Source organism: Erpetoichthys calabaricus, chromosome 2 (genome assembly GCF_900747795.2).
Source record: "Erpetoichthys calabaricus chromosome 2, fErpCal1.3, whole genome shotgun sequence".
Taxonomy (NCBI): Eukaryota; Metazoa; Chordata; class Cladistia; order Polypteriformes; family Polypteridae; genus Erpetoichthys; species Erpetoichthys calabaricus.
Window position 1 is genome coordinate 151,032,352 of NC_041395.2, and position 13,549 is coordinate 151,045,900.

General features: G+C 40.1%; 1 protein-coding gene across 1 annotated transcript in view; it reads left to right on the forward strand.

The window, feature by feature from the left end:
* Positions 1–13,549, forward strand: part of col4a3 (collagen, type IV, alpha 3) — a 254,825-nt gene that overhangs the window by 176,534 nt on the left and 64,742 nt on the right. The window contains exon 25 of the mRNA XM_051923014.1: positions 9,026–9,214. Within this exon, the coding sequence (XP_051778974.1) occupies positions 9,026–9,214 (189 nt within the window). The remainder of the gene's footprint in view (positions 1–9,025; positions 9,215–13,549) is intronic.

Genomic DNA, 13,549 nt, shown 5'->3' on the forward strand with positions numbered 1-13,549 from the left:
GCCATGGGAGGGTCCTAGGGTGACACTTTTCCCCTTTATACTCTTTCTTACGTAGACCTTAACACATATTCTTACCAAAATAGTTCATCACTTCCCAATTCCTGTAACTTTAGGTAATTAGACAGAGCTCCATAACAGGCAAGAGAAAAAGAAAAGTATTATAGGTCAAATACACAGTGCCATAAAACAAAAGAAAAATAAAGTGTGAACACCACACAACCTGGTATTGCTAGATGTTTCGTTTTTTCCAGGTGACCCTTTTTTTTTTTTTTGCGTTGTGTGAGGTATCAGCCATAAGTCAAGATATTTCCTTTATTCTTTTTTGATCAGCTTTTATAAAGCTAATCTAGGTATTATGTGGTCATCCTGTCTCCAAGACAGCTTTACTTTTATTACATTTAAATTTCTTGTCTCTGAAAATTCATTCATAGCTCATACGCTTCTGCTCTTAGAGCCAGGAGGCTATAGTGCGGTGTGCTTGTTTAACTAGAGGCAAGGGTTGTAAGAAGCGCTCTTCTGCACATCCGAAGTTCATTGAACTAAAATCGTGTTTTTAAAATCAGCAGCTTTAGCTCATGCTAGTGACCTCATAAATGGGAGCCAGCAGCTCAGCATGTTTGTATAGCTCACAAAATAGCAGAACTAATTACTCTTTCTGCTTAAACTTATTATCAAATATATTATACATTTTCAGTAGTCAAGTAAAATGACCAGTTGCTTTAACATGAAAATAAAGCATCTTTAGAAAATAAACCATCTAAAAGGTCCAATTTTAAAACATTATAAGAAAAATCCTTGTTTCAAAAAGAGTTCTGCCCATTTTTTCCAACAGTTTTCTTGACTGATCTTTGGAATCATCAGCGCCATTCTGATCACATCCACCCCACACATAGCATATAACTTAATTTCTGTGCTGTACTCATTTTAAATGATAATAGCCAGTATAAGGTCCCTAAAGGAACTGGGTAGGAACTGGAGACATCTGATATCTTCTATCATATATCTTTTTTTTTTTTTGCAAGCCCAAGTAATTCAGATTCTGCTCACAACACAAATGTACGGTTATTTTTTTCTCAAATGGCCAAATCTTTGTCATGCTAATCATGAAAAATTTTAAAAAATAAAAATCAGATTTTATTCTCATTACAGTTTATTTGCATATTTTATTATACATACTTAACTTTTATCGACATTTATCTCTATATTTATTTTTCTAGTGCCACAGAGTGTTTTACAAATAACCCCCCTACAACAGTGACTCTGAAACTGTGGAGCGGGCCCCACCTACGGGGCGCGAAGATGTGAAAAAAGAAAACAAGAATCGAAAATATGAAAAATACATCTATTGAACCTAAAACAAATTAACTTAAACTACATTCTGATACTTGACTACTGAAAATGTATTTTGTTCACTAATGCTTTAGTGTTTAATTAAGAATTACCTGAATATTTGATAATTAGTTTAAGCAGAAAGAGTAATTAGCTTTGCTATTTTGTGAGCTATACAAACGTGCTGAGCTGCTGGCTCCCATTTATGAGGTCACTAGCATGAGCTAAAGCTGCTGATTTTAAAAACATGATTTTAATTCAATGAACTTCGGATGTGCAGAAGAGCGCTTCTTACAACCCTTGCCTCTAGTTAAACAAGCACACCGCACTATAGCCTCCTGGCTCTAAGAGCAGAAGCGTATGAGCTATGAATGAATTTTCAGAGACAAGAAATTTAAATGTAATAAAGGTAAAGCTGTCTTGGAGACAGGATGACCACATAATACCTAGATTAGCTTTATAAAAGCTGATCAAAAAAGAATAAAGGAAATATCTTGACTTATGGCTGATACCTCACACAACGCAAAAAAAAAAAATGGGTCACCTGGGAAAAACGAAACATCTAGCAATACCAGGTTGTGTGGTGTTCACACTTTATTTTTCTTTTGTTTTATGGCACTGTGTATTTGACCTATAATACTTTTCTTTTTCTCTTGCCTGTTATGGAGCTCTGTCTAATTACCTAAAGTTACAGGAATTGGGAAGTGATGAACTATTTTGGTAAGAATATGTGTTAAGGTCTACGTAAGAAAGAGTATAAAGGGGAAAAGTGTCACCCTAGGACCCTCCCATGGCAAAACAAAAATCATAATTGGGCTTTTCTGTTTTTAACTTTTTAATTAAAAATAGTAAAATGTTTTCTAATTATCACCTGTGTTAATAGAAATAACTTTAGTTTTTTGAGTAGACAGAAAATATCAATTTTGTGCTAGTGTAACAGTGAGTGCTTTTAAATGCACGTACAAAACTGGGATAAGGTAGAAACCTGCTTTCTTATACATCTCCGTTTAAATGCACAAGTGTATTTACAGAGTTTTCTTTTGTCAAAAGGCTCCTATGTTATAGAAATGAGCTAAGCAAAAAATTAAAATCATCATGAGCACGGCCATTCCTTTCATTACTAGTTTAATAGGTTCGAGAGGATAAATATGAATACACGGAAAGATGTGCCTAGTACCTCGAAAACAAAAGGCTACAATGCGGCGGAAAGCTCCGGCTTTCCAGCGACCTTTTAAACGCTACGGAAATGGAACTGAATAAACAAATGAAATTCATACTTGAACGCGGTGACTTGAGCTCCGATGCAAAAGTAAAACTTTATACGACCGTCTTACAAAGATACCTGACCTTTGTGAAAAAAGCGGATAAAGAAACAGGTACCACAGAAAAATATATATATACAAACATTTTAAAGACGTAAATAAAAACAGACAGCCAGGTCTCAGGTTCCCTGTGTATTAAGATATAATCTCATACATACAGGTACATCTTATACTATTCATTTACCCCATTATTCAACAATACACTTGATACGTCTAAAAATCATCCGGACTTTGGGGCTACTAGGCTGTATTAAAATAATTACATTTCATTTAGAGGAATGAAAACACAGTTGCATTAAGCTCCTGCTCCCTGTTCATCCTTGGAGGCTGTCTCCAACCGGCTATCCAAATGAGAGTTTATAAAGTAAAAATGTTTTGTTACCTCAGACTTTTAAAAACAGGCGGATCCGTACAGAAAGCAACCGGTTACAGCGGGATTCCGATTCGAAAGAGTACGCATTTCACAAATGGGGCCCTTCTGCACGTATTTCAGAATACTGAGCTCTTAACCATGCCACAGCTAATTCACAGCCTGCCTGCATTTTTAAACCCTGCCTCTAGTTAAACAAGCACACCTCACTATAGCCTCCTGCCTCTAAGAGCAAATCTTTTTTAGTAACTGTCTTTTGTCTGATTTTAGACAGACCCTGGAAAATAAGCCCTAAGGTTAATCTCTGTATATATATATGTGAACATTCTTGGTATCATCCACCAATCACCCAGGTCAGATTTTTTTTTATACGTCTCAAACGTGATTTAAAAGGCAACTGCGGCATACATCTGTGTGATTTTTACAAGGCTTATATCAAACTAGTTATCTCATGCATTACCTTGAAAAGTGAAGTACAATCCATGGACAGACATTACGTTCTGGGCGCTCACGAACAGGTTGGGGTTGGAGGAAGGGATCTTACAGACAGCAAGTTGGTAGTTGAGAAATTGGTCTAAAATAGTTGGAGTGGAGATGGCTCTCTGAAACTGCTTCTCAGAATGTCCTTCTTTTCTCACACTATGTGATAATCAGGAAACAGGAAGCTGATATGCAAATAGATCAAAATAAATTCACTAAGAAATGGTTCAGAAACCCTTCTGCTGTGCCACCCATGACTTTGCTAGTAGCTGAGGGATTTGAGAGCAAACCCGGACACCGAAAAGTCCTGTATTTTTTTAAAAAGTCACCTTTGCATGCCACAAGGTAAGGCAGTTTTTTTCACACTGACCCCCGAATGATTTGACCTGGGTTTAAAGATCTGGCCTGGCCCCCGGGGCCTCAACAGACGCCTGTGAGGTGTGAATTGCTCCCAAAGGCTTTGCCAAAGAGTGCTTTAAAACGCATTTATCTATCCCCAGAGGTCCGATCTGTTTAAGGCAATCTAACTTGGATGGAATAGGGCTTTTTTAAGATATACTTCCATCCATCCATTTTCCAACCCGCTGAATCCGAACACAGGGTCACGGGGTCTGCTGGAGCCAATCCCAGCCAACACAGGGTACAAAGCAGGAACCAATCCCAGGCAGGGTGCCAACCCACTGCAGGACACACACAAACACACCCACACCCCAAGCACACACTAGGGCCAATTTAGAATCGCCAATCCACCTAACCTGCATGTCTTTGGACTGTGGGAGGAAACCGGAGCACCCGGAGGAAACCCACGCAGACACGGGGAGAACATGCAAACTCCACGCAGGGAGGACCCGGGAAGTGAACCCAGGTCCCCACGTCTCCCAACTGCGAGGCAGCAGCACTACCCACTGCGCCACCGTGCCACCAAGATATACTTTATTATATAAAATACTAGCAAAATACCCACGCTTCGCAGTGGAGAAGTATTGCTTTTAAATTTTAATTAAGAAGAAAAGAAAACCTTTTTAAATTAAGTCTTAAAAAGAGGTGTAAAGATATTGACAATAAGCTACGCAAACCCAACAAGACATGCAATCGTTTAAATCAAGGCGCAAGTCGAAAAACACCATCCCATAATATTAGTTAACGATTAACACATTTCTATATGTATTGTAAGCATACAATACAACTGATAATATGTTCTGCTTATTTATCTGGTGTACCGACATTTTTGCGCGTTTAACGGCTGAAATCTAACGTGGTTTGTGCCCTTCAGAATGAAAAGAGTTTGCATTTACCTTTTTAATAAAAGGCGAGCTTTTAAGCCTGAGAAATCACCCCGTAAATGCACACGTTCAATTGCACATGTGTTAATATGTATGCTTACACAGTATTAAAAGACACTCAACAATTACACAGTATTAAAAGACACTCAACAATTAACGTCATTTACCTTCGTTCCCGCGTTTGACTCGTGCTGTAAATCTCTTCCTCGTTTTCAGTTCACGTGATTACGTAGGAGGCGTAATACGTGATGACGCGATACGTGACTCCGCCTCCTCCATTAGAGTATATGGACAAAAAACAGGTTCCAGTTATGACCATTACGCGTAGAATTTCGAAATGAAACCTGCCTAACTTTTGTAAGTAAGCTGTAAGGAATGAGCCTGCCAAATTTCAGCCTTCTACCTACACGGGAAGTTGGAGAATTAGTGATGAGTGAGTCAGTCAGTGAGGGCTTTGCCTTTTATTAGTATAGATACAGCCGAGGCTTGATTTTCTTTAGACGTCTCAAATGTTCTTTAAAAGGGCCCTGTTGCCTATTATTTAACGGTGTGTGTGATTTTTTTTACAGGGCTTATATCGAACTATATTTAAAATGGGATGGAAAAGGGATTGCTTTATATAAATTATACATCCGACGCTTGATTTTTTTTTATACGTCTCAGACGGGCTATAAAAGATCCCTGTTGCCTTTTATTTAACTGTGTATGATGTTTAAAATCCTTTAAAAGTTAAGTACAACCTTTACATATCATGGACAGAAGGTCTGGCCGTTCAGCCATCAAGGGGGATGGGGGTGTGAGATTGCAAGTGAACTCACAAGGGCTTCCCCCAGCGGGACGCCCGATATCTTACAGCTATAGGCCCTGGACAGTTCACGCCTGCGCAGAACTCAGGCCCTAAACAGTACGTACTCGAGTGTGCACGCAGAACACGGCAGGGAGGGGTTAGGGGGCGGTATCTAGTGGAGCTCCGGGCTCATAGTGTTTGCAGCTATGCCCAGATACTGATAAGCATGCGTGCGCAGAACACAGCAGGATGGGGTTTCCAGCTATTGACACGTGCCTTCTCGCAGGGGCTCAGAGACTGTCAGCTTTTTAGAGACCCAGGTACTCTGCTGTGTAGACAGAGAGAGCCGAACTACACGAGCTTGCCTGCGTGTACGCTTGGAGCTTCGACCCCTGGGGCATCACACAGAGGCTGCCTGCTCCACTCTCATGCCTCAACTGTGGGAGAGAGTGAAAGCCCATGCCGGCTAACAGCTTGGACTGCGCAGAGACTGTCTGGGGTCTTTCTCTGCTTGACTTAGATAAAATAAAAAACGGTTTACAAGTGCTAAACCAAAGTTTAGATAGATATTTAAAGATTAGATGTTTTAAATAATAGATACAGGGGTTCTTACCCAAAACAGTAGAGGCAGGAAAGGCTATAAGGTAGATCGTTCCGGCTGGAACATGCTCTGGGCCTGTCCTCGAGAGAAGTGGGCAAGGAAGTGGAAGGGGCCAGTCATCAGGGGCTGCCTGACCGGGAGCCGAGGCAGAGGCAGGGCCTTCATACCTGGGACCACCAAAAGATGTGAACGGCAGAGTCCTCCCCTGACATGCCTAGACTTGTCCTCGGGAGAGGGGGGTCGGGGTGAAGGAGGGGGCAGACATCCATCAAGTCTGCGCTTGACAGAAAGGAGAACTAAACAGGTGGGTGGGAGCAGGTTCAAGGAAGGGGCACACATCCATCAAAAACCCCTTGACAGTTTCATGGGGGGTAAACAGGGGGTGGGGGTGGGTTTAAGGAAGGGTCACACATCCATCAAAACCCCCTTGACAGGTCCCTGGGGAGGGTTCAAGGAAGGGTCACACATCCATCAAAAAGGGGCGGGGCTTAATGACAACCAAAAGGGGTGGGGCTTAAGGTCATAAATCATTTTGACAGAAACCGCATGTATATAACTACTCTCCCTTTTTTGCCGACAAGTAGTTTGCACAGTGTCTCTCTCTCTCTCTCTCTCTCTCTCTCTCTCTCAGGTTCATTCTGCAAACATTACAAGAAGTTAGTTTTGGTAAACGTTTTTAGTGTACCATCAGTTTTATAATAAGTTGTAAAGCTTGTTAGACTATGCAAATAGAATATACAGTGAGGAACAATGACAAAGGGCGGCACGGTGGTGCAGTGGGCAGCGCTGCTGCCTCACAGTTAGGAGACCCGTGTTCGATTCCTGGGTCCTCCCTGTGTGGAGTTTGCATGTTCTCCCCGTGTCTGCGTGGGTTTACTCCAGGTGCTCCGGTTTCCTCCCACAGTCCAAAAAAATGCAGGTTAGGTGGATTGGCGATTCTAAATTGTCCCGTGTGTGTGCCCTGCGGTGGACTGGTGCCCTGTCTGGGGTTTGCTTCCTGCCCCCCGTGACCCTGTGTTAGGATATAGCGGGTTGGATAATGGATGGAACAACGACAAATGTTAAGAATTATTAATAATAAAATAATATTTCATTTTAGTGTTTACAACTAGTAATTGACAGTGTAAAGGTTTTGTTTCAGGCAGAGTCGTCATTATTTAGCAACATTCATCCTTTCTTAAAAAATAAATATAGGAACAGAGAGAATCTAGAAGCAAACTCTGCCTTCTCATTGATTTTGAGTTATTTGGCTGTTTTTTGACCTGAAGTAGTATGTAACTTATGAGTACTTCTTTTGATCTAAATTCATATGTAGCTGTTTTTGTTGAGTATGATAAAGTAAAGGAAATTTTAGGTACTCTATGTTTTGCTCCATATCAATCCACACTACTTTTCTTACTTTAGTAAAATAATCTATTATCTTACATAAGAAAAATGAAAAGACACACACCCATACAAAACCCATTAGTCATCACTTGTTACAATCTCAAAATGCAATAGGGATGGTGATTTAAGCAACATCACCTTTAGTTGTTTGTATCTAATGAAAGTTCAGTACTTTACAATTTAAGGCAGAATTTATTGTGATATTTTGAAGCCTTCAATTCCTGAATGGAGTAAGCAAAGAAAAAATGTTGAGAAACCCTGGTCTAGAGATATCACACCATACAGTATTTCATCACATATGTATCAATAGTCATGTACTGAAGCATTTACTTGATTAAGACGTCTTCTATTATGTAAAAGCTTGCTGTGTGACTACTGTTGGCAGTAACTGTTGGGTTTATATTAATGGGGTAGGGGGCCTTGACCAGATGATACAATGCTCTGTGTGGACCTACACTTAAAACCCCTTGTCTAGACCATTTTTAACACTAGATCTAATGTTTATTGAAAGGTCAAATACTCTAAATAGTTATTAAGTACATATCCATTATCAACTGTCAAAGTCTTTTTCTCTACAACTTCAAGTCAAGTTGAAGTAAACATCTTGTTGATTGATGCAACCTCTAACTGCACTACATCCAGTCAAAGGCTTATTAATATTCTAAAAGTCTTTCAGGTCCTTCTGGGGGCTAGCTCTAGAGAAGTACACAATGTATGCATTTTTGAGAAGTCTGTTTCCAGAGTCAGTTCTTTGTATTAAGTTAAGCACAAATATTAAATACTGTATGTAAGCTGTATTTTATTTGCTTGGCTGTCTCCTTTTCCAGTGAAATTTTATTTCATTTCCTAAGTGCTAATTTGCATTGTCTTGGTCTAGGAAATAAGATGTGTCCTATATCTATCTTTCATTTTACTGGCATTGTGCCCTTACATTTACATTGTTCTTTATAAAAATCAAATAGTAGCTCTACCTAGCTTCTACAAGCTGAGCCTGGCTAAACTACAAGGTTAACTTGACCAATAAATACTCTCCATTGAACATGGAGGCATGGCTCCAGTAGTGATTCTTGGCATCACTCTTCCAGTGTGGATCGGTTCGTTTTGGTGAAATATTAATTTTGAGTAAATACTGTACTTATTGTCTTGCCACTCGCCATTAAGCCAGTTAACTAAAAGTTGGCCTAAAGGTAGCAAAAGGCTCTCAGGAATGTAACTTTAACAATGACTAAGTCACAGAAATCACTCTACTGTAGCAAGATTATGATCCTAGATGAGGAACACATATTGTTGCAGTCAAATCCTTTTCCATAATTTACAGAATTTATTTTCATGCTGAGATTAAAATATAAAATAAATTATTATAAACTGGCATTTTACACACATGTATATTTTGAATGCTTAATAATTTCTGTTGAACGTTTTCCTTTAAACTGCTGCAGCAAAGCTTATCTTCAGTATGGCTTTTAGGGTCAACCTGGTTTTCCAGGGATAGAAGGCCTTCAAGGATCCAGGGGAGAGTCGCCATACATGGATCAAAAGGGGAGCAAAGGAGAGAAAGGCAATACTGGATTCCTTGGAAACCCAGGAAGGAAAGGATCTGATGGGAAAGATGGACGTCCTGGACCTCCTGGTCCATCAGGAGAAAAAGGAGAAAGAGTAAGTTGACACATACATTGTAAACTATTTTAAGCCATATACTGTATTTGAAAATATGTTTTCCTATTCCAGAAGCACTTTTGTTATTTATAAAAATATATGTAACTAGCCGAAGCACACCGTAGCATATGGCAGTGTAAGAATAGGAACAGAAAACGGTGAGAAAGGAATTCAGAAATCAAGAAGAAATGAATACTTCTTGAAATACGCAATTGTGAATTGGGGTTTTGGTGGAGACGACAGATAATGAGTCGAAAGATCTACTCGTACTATAATATCAGGTCTGTGCTCTGGTCTTTGGGTATCCGACAGTGCATGTACAATTTCTGGCCAAGCAGGATTACATGTGAAAGTGATAAATAAATCAGGCTTTCCGAATTTACGTACTATGGCCATGGCATCCTGATAGTTTTGTTGCATCTTGGATTTCCTGTAAATATGGACGGTAATATGATCGTTCTGCCTACATGTACGTTCTTATTTTCAGCGTTTGCTTGCAGTGCGTCTAATAGTCCTTTGTATTGTTCCACGAGCAGATCTTGTTGATGTAATCTGAGATAGTTGAGACGCGCGCCCTCTGTTTTAACATACGCATCTACAACGTACTGTTGGAATAGTTTGCCGCTGGAGTGCAAAATACTAAATGTATTCCTCATTGCTAATCTGTACGTGTAAAATTGGCATTGAGTAAGCCATATTCGCTTGGCGGTTCTTTTATCAGGAACATGTTGTAAATCTTTGTGCCAGCCAATGTCTCCGTAAGGGAATAAAAGTGGGTAAACCATAGGATCGCAATTCATATTGGGAGTGGAAATCTGTTTACAGGAGTTGCCTATGAGATAGATGCAAATGTCCCTTTCGGCAGGCGGTTCGCCATCTTCTCCGACGAAAATCACTGCAACATCGGTGTGACATGCCGGGGCATTGTATCGTCGTAAATCCTGCCTAGGGCTTTCCTTGAAAACCATTCGTACAGATGCTGTTGGATTGGACTGAACGATTTCATGCATGTGTTTGTATGATTTAGCAAAGGGGTTGATGGTTCTGAGCATGGAATCTAGCTGGAGAAGTAAATTTTCGCTGCATGCAGAGTTTGCTTTATTTTGTAAGCGTACTTCAGTAGCTTGCGCTGTATCAAAAACATACAACTGTCCATATCCTGGAGAGGTAGAAGTGTTAGCGTATAGTGGAGAGATTTGGTGATAAATTTGCCCGTGTATTTTAAAACAGTATGGTTCGTGGCCAGGAGTTTGAGTTATCTGTGCACCCATGGAAGCAAACACTAGAGAAGAGTTGTATTCTCGAATGTGTTCACGATAATTTTTATCTTCTGATGTTTGCTGTGTAAGAAGCTGTTGTAAAGACACAGGTGGCTCCCGCAAAGGTGGGAAAGCTACTTTACCGTTGTGGCAGCACCTCGAGTACTTGTTGGATGTATTACGCTCAGCAGGACAGTATAGTGCATGACAGTGTTTGCACTGCAGGTCTGGAGTCCCAATGTTGTACTCTTGGACGGGAAGACAGGAATTAGGTGAAGAAGTACTTGTGGTAACGGGAAGAGGATTGTGTGTATGTCTGCTGAGACTGTGTTGGTTTGGAAATGTTGCTTTGCAGATGCCGCATTGCAAGAGTTGTGAATGAGTTTTGTTGTGTTTAATCAGACAATCCTGTGTAGTGAACTTCATTTCTGGCACTCATATAGTTGTTGGGAAGAATGCCTTTTCTTGTGTTTAGCAAGTGAGGTTCGCGTTTTAAAAGTTTTGTTGCAGGAATCGCACTGGAAGAATGTGGGGAAGGGTTTGGAGGAGGACGAATAGGAATCGAGAAATGGCATATCAGCTGCGTGTGGGCGGGACCGGTTTTGAAGAAGAGCCACAAGCAGCGTGGGGAAGGGTTTGCAAGAGAACAAATAGGAATCAAGAAATGCCGTGTCGGCTGTGTGTGGGCGGGACCGGTTTTGAAGTGGAAGAAGGATGAACCAGAAGAGAAATATATATAAGAGATTGGTTGATTTGTGGTACATTAATCTGCACAGTTAGCAGATGTCATTTTGGCATGACTGTTTGATTTTGCAAATGGAAATTTCTTAGCACCTACTGGAGTGAATTGCCAGCTCCCTGTTAAATAATTGTTCAAGAGTCAGAAATGGAAGCTAATAAAGAACAATAAAGGATATACAGGGAGAAAAAGTTTTTATTTTTTAAGGGACTAGGGGGCTCTGCCCCCTGCTCACTTCACTCGCCCACCCCCGGTTTGGTTTACCGGATATACAATTTAAAGAGATTATTTTAATGGGAATTGTTACATATGCATTATTTTCACTTTTACTTTAAAACTTTTGTAAAAACAATACTTGTCCTTTATTTCCAGCCCCAGGCGTGGTTACATCTCTTTCTCGGGACGTATAATGCTGCTCGCATTGTGAAGGGGGGGGAGGCTGAACGCACACTAAGGAGAATCAGTCAGATTATCTGCTAGCTTGCTGCTGCTGGCGAGCTGCATGTTCTGCTTGTTGCTTGTCATTGTTTTAAGAGTTGGGAGCACATGAAGTGTGTCTCCCTCAAAGCATTCCAACAACTGCTAGGTTAGATGTCCATGAACTTGTTTTAAATGTTGTCTCACTGCCTTGTCTCGCTTGACGTTAAAGTGTCTCTCGTGGGATGTCAAATTATCTTTCGAGAAGATCACGTCTCATCTCCCTAGTCTCCCTCCCCAGATTTTTTTTTATAATAGAGAGATATTGGTAGGGTAATACAGTGAGTTAAAATTACTGAACACAGAAGATAGCAAAGGAACATTCAAAGAATATTATTTTGGTTCTAGACATTAAAATAATATAAAATAAATGTAGATTTTAATATTTGATAAATGGATAAAAGTAGGGACTGAACAATGTAAATATCTTACATTTTTCGAAACAATACTGGACTATAATATTTTGTAAACAATCACTTATGTGTAATGTTGATAATTATCGTATATGAAACATAAATAAGATAAAGATGAAAAAAACAAATACAGCTAGGACATGAACCACAGTGTAGCTGACTTGCAGTCAGACATGCTACCATTGGCACTATTCTGCAGCCACCATAGACAGACAGTAACACTGCACTTTCTTACTGTTAAACGTAAAAATGATCAGAGTTTTCTGTGATTTTTTTTTTTTTTTTTTTACAATTAAACAAACTGTTTGTTGAGATTGGATTTTCCTGGACCTGAGAGCCATAAGATTAATTAATTAATTAATTAAACCATTTTTTCTTAGGTGGTCTCCAGATTGCACTGGATTTGTTATTAGTAAGCTTTAGAGTCAATGACAGACATGGTGCTTTATACAGTGTATACTGTGTAATGTGTGCGTGTTTTTGCTTGTTGTTCTGTGCAGTTTCCGGTTGTATACTTAGTGAGGCCCTCAGTAAAACAAAGCTTGGTGGCCTCTTGTTGAAACGTTTGTGAAGGTCTCACAAAGTCAGGATAGTCACTAAGAAGGAGTAACCAGCAGTTCGTTCGAGTGATGAACACGATCCAAGAGTTGCTTCCCTAAGAGGGATGAGTGAGATCAAAGCGTGCGTTCCCTTTGGGTATATTCAACATGATCAAAGTGCGATGGGGAGGCCACCCTTAGGGAGAGATGAGTACAATCTAAGAATTAGGGTTGAACTTCTTTGGAGTGTAGAACACATTCAACTGGGGGGTCCTCTGAACAGGTCTGTGATTGATTGAAAAAGTGTCCCCTTTAGAATGCTGAACACAACTGAAGACCACGCACACTAACTCCAGGGCCTGTTCATCATCTGTCAACTTTCCGACTGAGCAGATGGGGACCATATAGTGGTTGTTGCACCCTATACAGCCGGTTATTTCGCTTATGCCTTATGCCGGCTCTGGTTCTGTACCTCTTTAGTGTATTCATCCGTTGGTTCCCACCCCCCCCGCCCCATCTTTGTGCTCCTATTAACTATTTATTCAGACATGTCAGGTTACTGTTACTGCCACTGGAAACTCTGTTTTTCTCTTATTACTTCCTAGCAGTATGTCTCAGTGTATCTTAATGCATACAAGTCGATCATAAAAATACACAGTGATGTAAGGTATATCCTCTTAAGGTACATCAATAGTCATTTGACCCAAAATGAAATAATATATGCAGTTATATCTCTCTATTATATAAAAAAAATCTTGGGAGGGAGACGAGACATGATCTTCTCGGAAGACACTTTGAAGTCCCATGAGACTACTTGCACGACATGTCCTACTTACAAACAAATTCTCAGAGACACTTTAACATCCCGCAGGACAAAGAAGTGAGATAAAAGGACAGCTGCTGTACAG